Here is a 9,414-nt window from a genome sequence, read left to right as displayed (position 1 = left end):
AGAGAAGGGAGATGCATGCAAGAGGCAGAATTCCAAAAAAGTTGAAATGGTGAGGGGAGAGAACTCCCTGAAGACCTTGGAGGGCGTTGGAGGTTGAGGAGGCATCAATCCTTTGTAGAGGACTGGGGAGGAGCCCCCACTCGGCTGCAAACTCTGGAGACTCAAGGCTGGGGCTAGAGATTGGGGGCTCCCCAGAGAGCATCACAAAAAGGTGTCGCACCTCTCTCGAAGGCACCCGAAGCAGTCCCGGGACTGCTTGGCATTGGCGCCACATGTGTCCTTTAGCCATTCCCAGAAGAGGTCTTCATCTTTCTTTAGCACCAGAAACTGGCCAAGGACCACATAGGCCTTGTCAAAGCCCCTTTCCTCCAGCTTCTTGCCCAGGACTTTACTAATCCCAGCCAGACTCCCCACGGGTTTTTTTCCCCATGGGCTCTGCCACAAAGTCTCGGTGCTTTTGGGAGGTTGTCATCTTGATCAGGATTAATCGGCAACTCCAGCTCCCGGAACGGCTACTCCTGCCGCCCGGCTGCTCCCGCCGATACCTCAAGCCACTAGAACTTTCTTCTGCTTCCGCTATATTTTTAATATATATGTTTTTATCTAAAATTAAAATTTCAGCTTACACAGACTTGTTTTGTGGGAAAATTAATATTATTGAAGGAAAATATGTATAATTATAATTTTTATTCCATTTAGAATAATTTAAATTAGAATATTTTATCTTTAATAATAGTTATTTTAATCTAGTATGCCAAAATTATTTGTTGAGTGTGCATCATTTATCTAATAAGAGACGGTTTATTTCCCATTAGTTATTATTTTTAGATAATAAAGAAACAATCGATTAGTCAGTTTTCTGTTAAAACTTTTGTAAAAACTGAAGTATTGCTTTGTGTTCCTCACAAATGAAAATTAATATGAGTTATGAAAAGGAAACTATTAATGCAAGAATATACTTTTAACTAAAGATTTAAATTTTAATTTAAATGTATATAATGTAAGTAGAATCTATATTAAGGAAAAGCAAGATAATGTTTACCATTTTGAAAATCAAGCCATATTGTTACAGTATATTTGTAAAATATAAACTACCAGCTTTATTGCTATTTTAAACTTGAATTTAGAAATAGTAACAATTTTATGGTCATCTTAAAAATTTGAAATCCTTTATATTCTTCCATGTTTCTTATGATTATTCTTATTATATTTATTTATTTTTACATTTTAGAATGGCTGTTTTCAGCGTATAAACAGCAGTGGCTTGCTATGCTCCGGGCAGAACAAGATAGTGAGATGGGGTAAATATGTTACATCACGTTGTTCACTAAGAAAAATTCAAACCTTTGGTATCAATTTGTAAATGCCTTCATTATATTGAAAACTCAAGAGCTGTTACAGTAGAGAAAAGATCAAGTGATCAGCTTTAATTCTTATATTTCTATAACATTATCAATCTTGTAAATATTTTTTTTATCAATTATAATGGCATGTTTGAATTGTCATTTGCTATATTAGTGAAATTGAATAATGCATATTCTTCGTTTCACCTAGTGTTATGATTTTCTTTTAACATATTAAAATATTACTTGGAATAATGCTTTCATAAAGCATGATTTACATGTTATGTATAGGTAAAACTGATTTTCTTATTTTGGTGGTAGTGTCAAATTCTGATTAATAGGTTTTTTTGAAGACTTTTGAGTCTAAAATGAATTAACATCATCTGGTTACAGATGCCTTCCCCAAAAGCATATGATCCCTTATAAAATATTTATGTACTTTCTTCATTTTAAGGAAAAGAAAATTATCTGTTCTTTCAATGCATACTGCTTTGCAGTTTATAGAAATACTTCCACATTTATTATTTTATCTTTATGCTAGCTCCTTGATATGGGCAGCGTTTAAAGATAATCCATCTGTGAGATATAGAAGATGTCGCATCCCGCATGACATGAGCAGTGGGAGAACGAGGGAGCGGTGAAGGGTTAAGAAATAAAAGAAACAGCAGTCAAGAGTTAAATGAGTGTGGGGCCAACGGTCTCCAGCCTCGTGAACTAAGAGCCCCGAATCGTGGACTAAGAGCCCTGAATCGGGCCGACGCACCGCTTTTATTTCTCCACACCCGGAAGTAGCATTGTTCCCTCCACCGTCTGTGAGTCTCATTCCTGAGAACTTGCTCAAGCCAGGTTACCCATGCCTGCAAGCTGCTATTACCAAGAGTCCGCCTGCAGCGATAAGACAGATGCTGTGCCTTCACACACCCTATATGCATACACACCCTATATGCATACGACCCCAGGAAGATAAGATTATTGTGCTGAGGACAGATATTATCACACCATCAGGTCACTTCCCTAGCAGGTTGAGGGAAGGAATGTAGCTACAGAGGTAGAAAACCTCCAGTCTCTTTGGGGGACGAGTGAGGGCTCATACCCACCTCCATCAGCCCCGAGATTTTTCCTAATGACCTCCACCCGACCATGCCTGTCTTAGGTTGTTCCTCCCACGAGGAATCTTACCTGTCATTGACTAACCAGCCATCCTTTGGGGTCAAACAGGGAGACGCAAGGTGTATGAGCAGTGTCCTCGAAAGGGTCAGTTTAGGGTTAAGCGCGGGGAGACAGACGGCTGGACAGCTGCGTGGCAACAAGAAGAGGCCTTAAGAAGTTTAATTTTATTGCCCCTGATCTCTCTTAACCATTTTTATATACCAAAGAACTTCCTAAAAAATGGCCTAGTTGTGTTCATTCCAAACAGTGATTGTAGGAAAGTGCTATATAAACTCATGATAATGATTATCCAGGATTCTTAGTTTCACATTATTTATAATGTATATCCCATCTTTTTCTAAATATATTCACAGCATACTTATCATGTACAAATATAGTAAGATTGTTGAAATGGAAATAAGAAATCAAAAACTAAAAAATGAAAGTTAATGGAATTCAGATTTGAAGCATTATGTAATGTATAATGCATTTTATTAGTCATCCTACTTGTGTATATTTGGTTTTTAAATGTTGGATGGTCTTTTTATTTTTTTTCTCATCTGTATCCTTACTGAGTTTAATATAGTCTCACCTTAGAGACTGAGCTGGAATGCGTGGTTTTGTTGCTCTCAGAAGTATGTAATTACATTGCCCCTACTGAAGTGCTCTATCCACAGATAGTGAGCAACTGCTCACTCCTGCAGGGCTGCTAAAGCGAGGACTATATTTAATCAATGCATTCTTATTTTTATCTATACCACAAAAAGTTTATTTCTAAATCTAGTAGCATGTTTTCTGTTCTTTTTAACCCAATTCTTTTTCAGTTAATAGTTTCCTATTTTCTGTGAGATTTCATGTTTGATGTATTTCTAGGCCTCAGGAAATCAATAAAGAAGAAGTAGAGGGAAACAGCATGAGATGTGGTAGAAAGCTTGCCAAAGATGGTGAAGTAAGTATGGATTGTGACTCTTAATATTCTCATACAAATTATTATACTATAGGTGCAAAATATACTTTCAGTTACAATCATGACACCTGTCATACCTCAGAAGACCTTTTTTGATACAGTTTCTATACCGTGATCTGTTGGACAAGGAGTTACACATTCAGTGGTGATTGAGTATTCAGCCTTGCATCAGAATGTTGAACTTTTGGGGTTCAATTAAGTGATATGAGAAGAGGATCCCTCAGCAATCCTGAAATTAAGTTAAGAAGTTACATCGGAGCTATTATATACTCTTAAAAGTAATTTTTTCTATTTTACAATTACCCTAAGTCAAAGACATTCAGAACCCTTTGATTGCTACCCACATTAAGAATTATGTTTTTCGTTACCACCCAATATAAATATATAAGTGAAACAAAAGTATTATAAATTAATACTTACTGCTGCTGTGTCCAAAGATTCTCTTTTCTATTTAATTTTGTTAAAAAGCTGATTATGACTCATTAAGTTGATTTCACAAACCACTAATAGGACATGAACTACATTTTTAAAAACTCCACCCTAACTAACTAATACTTTTCATCTTTAAAAAAAATCAAGCCTAATGTAGATAACCATTCAGTTATTATCCTCCCAAATTTTCCCTCATTTTAACTTTTTAATTTTAAAAGTTAACTATTTTGTTTGCATTCATAATTGTGACAAATGTTCAGCAGGATATGATAGAAGAATAGGTGTCTTTTTCCTTCTCCCTCCTTGTGGCTGCTTCCTTACCTTGTCTCCCATCGTCGTTTCCCCTCTCCCTACCTCCCCCCAATTGCGTAACTGAACCACAGCTCCTGTGCAGCACATACTTCTACTGCACCACTCACTACCTTTACCGTGGCATCATTCAGTGGGCTCACTGTCTTATCACTACTCTTGTTACCAGTCTTGGTGATTTCAGTATCTCTGTTCCCTGACCTTCCTTCCCTCTTGATCTCATGCTCCACCCTACATCAGGCACCCATTTCTCTTAAGAATTTTTGCATCACAATTAATACACCCTTTCAAAATCTCCATTTCAAGCATAACATTTTCAGATTTTACCTCCTATTATCTTTCTAGCACTCTCCATCTAGTACCTGATTCCAACAGCTTATTAACTTCACTGGGATGTACAATACATTGTTCATATTACCTTTTTCCCATCACCCTCTCACCATATAGCCCTACTTCTTCCTTTATTTGACATATTCTATGTTCCATCTTAAAATTGGTCTCTGGCTTACATTCTTAACTTCCCTTTTTTCTTTTTTCACTCTGTCAAACTTACCTGGTTAAATCCCAATTCTTGTTAAATCCCAACTTTCCATGCACTCCATGCCTGCTTCCAAACAGATGAATGTGACTAAAGAAAACACCATACCCAAGGAGATTTCCTCGTATTTGTAACTGTAAACTTTAAGCAAGTCTTTAGTGTTGCGTGGGGATCCTTCTACATTTCTCTAGTGAATTTATCTTCCCAGTCTTTGAGTAACTCTCATACCTTCTCAAAAGGGCATGCTACCACCCTTATTCTTATCTGATGGCCTTGCGTCTTCATTCGGAAAATAAAAGCAATAGGAAGAGAATCTGTACATCCTTCTACCAACAATTCTTCCAATCTCTCTACATCTTTAGCTGTGTGCTGTGCTTCTCCTCTTATTAGAATGGATGAATTAATTATCTGCTTCTATCCCAGCCCATCCCCTCGTGGATTCCATCCTTCTCACCTGTTCAAAAGCTTTGTTACTACAGTTATCCCCTCCCTCTCCTGCATCATCAGGTTTTCTCCTCTATTAGATCATTCTCATTTAGCATATAACATGCTGCAACATCACCCATCTTAACCATACCCTGACCCCATATTCCTCTAGCTACCACTCCATTTCTCTACACCTCTTTGAAGCAAAACTTATTGGAAAAGTTGCTTATATTCCTTGTTTATACTTCCTATTTTCTGATGCTCTCTTGAATCTCCTCCGGTTCATTTACCCCCAGTAAACTCCAGTGAAACTGCTGTACCATTGTCACCAGGTATTTCCACATTGCCAAATCAAGTAGTTTTTAGTCTTCAGAAAGCTCTTGGCAACATGACACATCTGTTCACTCACTCCTTGGAGATATTCTCCATTTGACTTCCAGGACAGCATACTCTGCTGATTTTTTTCCTACTTCATTGGCTGCTCATTCTAGTCTGCTAGATCCTTCTTCCCTTTCTTAACAAATGTTGGTGTGACTAAGGGCTCAGTACTTGGACTTCTTACCTTTGTATGCTCACTCCTAAGTGATCTCACCTAGTCCCATAACTTTACACTAATGACTCCTAACTCCAGATTCATATATCCACCTACTCTCTTGACATCTTTCTTAGGATTCCAATAGCATCTCAGATATAAAAGTACCAAGCTAAACTCTTTGATTTTTCATCTCAAACTTCCTTCTTCCCAAATATTCTCCAACCCATAAATAGCTCCTCTCTTCATCCATTATGTGAGTTCCAAACTTTGGATTCTTTCTTTCCTACCATACCTGGTATCCATAAGAAATTCCTCCAGGCACTACCTTCAAAATATATTCTTCACATGTCTACCCCTACCACCCAAGTCCAAGCCACCACTACCTCTTACCTGGGCTTTTGTCGTAGCCTCATAACTGCTCCCCCAATTTTCATTCTTGTTTCTCTACATTCTATTTTCCATACAAAAGCCAAAGTCATCTTTTTAAAATGCTAGTTAGATCATATCACTTGCTTCCCTAAAACTTCCCATTAGCCTAATCCCACACTTAGCAGAAATGCAGACTTTCCCTTCCTATGGACTGCTAGCCCTCCAGCTTCTGGCCCCGACCGGCTCTCTGAGCTCACCTCCACCGTCTGTGCCCTCAGCTATTACCCTTGCCCTGGAGCCCTTCTTGCTGTTCTCAGACACGTTAAGCCTGGTTTCACCTCCAGAGCCTTGTGCTTGAGTCGCTCCTTCCCCAGAAAGCCACCTGGTCCACTCCTTAGTTGACTCAGGACTCCACTCACCTGCCATCTCCTTAGACTTTCTCTGACCACCTGTCTGAACGAGCAGGCTCCCCAGCTGCAAGCCCCGCTCCTCTCCTGGAATTCTGTTCTGTTCCCTTCTCTTTCATTTCATCCCGTGTGTATTATTCATCTACTCCTTTCACACAAACATATACACATATTAAAATACACATTCTCCTGGGACAGAAACTTAATTACTGCTATTTCTTCAATGCCTAGAGCAGTACCTGGCACATATACCTACTTAGAGTTGCAGTGAAAAGCCACATTACTTATGATAGAATTACAGTGTGGAGATATAATGAAACAGATAATAAAGAGGCAATATTAGAAAAGTACCTTAAGGAATGATGATCATAAAGGCTGCTACTCTGGCTTTGATATATACTATACCTGTGTGATAAATCTTTATATATATATTCACAGATATATTCTGTGTGGTAAGCTTTAAGGGAAAAGGACTGACAAAAAGTAGGGACCCATGCGAGAGAAATACATGGAATGAGTTAGAGGAAGAAAAGACATTTGAACTTTGATTTGTTAGCATGATAAACTGAACTATATCTTTCTGTTTTGTATTTCTTAGTACTGCTGGCGATGGACAGGTTTTAACTTCGGCTTTGACCTGCTTGTAACTTACACCAATCGATACATCATTTTCAAACGCAATACACTGAATCAGCCATGTAGTGGATCTGTCAGTTTACAGCCTCGAAGGAGCATAGCATTTAGGTAGGTTGAGTTTCCCCACCCCATTCCACTCACTCCAGAAGAAATGAAATAAGACCTTGATAATTTACACCAACAATAGCAGAACTTTGGTAAGATACAATATAGTATATATGGACATGCAAGGAAATGATAAGGCTCCATTCTTATGTAATGTGTTAATCAAAATCATGAGATCTAGATCTAGTTACGTCAGGGAGAAAGAATAGGCTGGAATATGAGTGATAAAGGATTGATAATGGCTTTGAAGCTGTTGCCTTGCTGTTATTCCTAGCAAATAAAAGGTCCAAACTGGAAATACAACAAGTTATATTTCCAGGAAAACATGTCTGGTATTTATTATCCTTCACTTTCTGTAGAATTTATGTCCAACTTTGCCTGATAGTGGAGCTGGCAGTATTTTTCTGGAAAGGATCCTGACAAATGGGAAAATAGCCTAATAAACAAATTTTTTTTAAAGTCAACATATTTATACTGACTTACCTTATACTGTATATAAAAATTAACACAAAATGGATCAAAGATCTGAACACAAAAACTAAAACTATAAAATAACTTGTTGTAAGAAAACATGGGGAAAGCTTCTTGACATTGGATTTTGCAGTGATTTCTACAATATGACACCAGAGCACAGGCAACAAAAGAAAAAGATAAATTGGATTTCATCAAAATTAAAAACTCTGTGCATCAAAGGACATTACCAACAAAAAGGCAACCCCACGGAATAGGAGAAAATATTTGCTAACCATATATCTGATAAAGAATTAATACCCAGAATATAGAGAAATTTCTTAAAACTCCACCACCAGCAACAACAAAAAAACCCACCAGTTTAAAAAAATGGGCAAAGGACTTAAACATTTCTCCATAGAAGATATACAAATGGTCAATAAGCACATGAGAAGATGCTCAATATCACTAATCATCAGGGAATGCAAATCAAAACCACAAGGAGATGCCACCCTACACCCTTTATGAGAGCTACTATCAAAAACAGGACAAGTATTTTGAGGATGTAGAGAAATGGGACCCTTGAGCATTGCTGGTGGGAATGTAAAATGGAGCGTCTCTTAGGGAAAATAGTGTGGCATTTCCTCAAAAATTAAACATAGAATTATCATATGATCCAGCAATTCCTCTTCTGGTAATTTACCCAAAAGATTTGCAAGCAGGAACTTGAACAGATATTTGTACACTCATTTTTATAACAGCATTATTCACAATAGGCAAAAGGTGGAAGCAACCCAAGTGTCCATTGACAGATGAACAGATAAGCAAAAGGCGGTATATGTCTACAATGGAATGTTATTCAGCCTTAAAATAGAAGGAGATCCTGACACGTGCTACAACATGAACCTTAAGGACATTATGATAAGTGAAATAAGCCATCACAAAAGAACAAATACTATATGATTCCACTCACACGAGGTACCTAGAGTAGACAGGGAAGTAGCATGGTATTTTTCAGTGGCTGAGCTTAGGTGGAAGGGGGAATTCGTGTTTACTGAGTACAGAGTTTCAGATGGGGCAGGTGAAAAAGTTCTGGAGATGGATGGTGGTGATGATTACAGAACAATGCGAATATATTTAATGCCAAGAACTGTACACTTAAAAATGGTTAAAATGATAAAATTTATATATATATTACCACAATAAAAAGACATTTATAAATTATTTTAATAACTCATATATGTATAATAGCACAAGCTTGTAAATATAAATGGATTCAGTGTATAGTTTGAAAAGGCCTAAGTGTTTTATCAAACATAAAAGACTTATAGAGAATATGAAAGAAAAATTAATATTAAAGTGAGAGAGGGTTTATTTAATCTGTGGTTTAAAAATATCCTGTGTTTATTTTTTTATTTGTGATTTTTGTATCCTAGATTACGTTTGGCCTCTTTTGATAGTAGTGGAAAACTAATATGTAGTAGAACAACTGGCTATCAGATACTTACACTTGAAAAGGATCAGGTATGTTTGATTGCTTTTCTTTTGAATCCTCTTTTCTTAATTAGAATTAAAGTTCTTAAGTAGAATTAACATTTGATTGAAAGATTGGTTTGAAAGATTTTTTGAAGGTGAAGATGGAAGCACCATATTCACTTCTGCATAATTGACCTCATTCTACTAGATAGAAGTGTAACTAAGACAACACACACACACACACACACACACACACACACACACACACACAC

At 37.2% G+C, this 9,414-nt stretch overlaps 1 protein-coding gene and 1 pseudogene across 3 annotated transcripts in view; one reads left to right on the top strand and one right to left on the bottom strand.

Moving 5' to 3' along the window:
- Window positions 1-9,414, top strand: part of GMCL1 (germ cell-less 1, spermatogenesis associated) — a 41,637-nt gene that overhangs the window by 24,620 nt on the left and 7,603 nt on the right. For 2 of the 3 annotated variants that reach the window (XM_019647692.1, XM_019647693.1), the window contains exons 10-13: window positions 1,232-1,301; window positions 3,366-3,441; window positions 7,074-7,219; window positions 9,103-9,190. In XM_019647692.1, coding sequence (XP_019503237.1) covers window positions 1,232-1,301; window positions 3,366-3,441; window positions 7,074-7,219; window positions 9,103-9,190 — 380 coding nt within the window. Of the gene's footprint in view, window positions 1-1,231; window positions 1,302-1,884; window positions 2,019-3,365; window positions 3,442-7,073; window positions 7,220-9,102; window positions 9,191-9,414 lie in introns of those variants that run through there. The other variant, XM_019647694.1, reaches the window with a different exon arrangement.
- LOC109385421 (barrier-to-autointegration factor pseudogene) lies at window positions 7-542 on the bottom strand (annotated as a pseudogene).

Source organism: Hipposideros armiger, unplaced genomic scaffold, assembly GCF_001890085.2.
Source record: "Hipposideros armiger isolate ML-2016 unplaced genomic scaffold, ASM189008v1 scaffold_114, whole genome shotgun sequence".
Lineage (NCBI taxonomy): Eukaryota > Metazoa > Chordata > Mammalia > Chiroptera > Hipposideridae > Hipposideros > Hipposideros armiger.
This window is presented reverse-complemented; position numbering and strand designations above follow the sequence as displayed.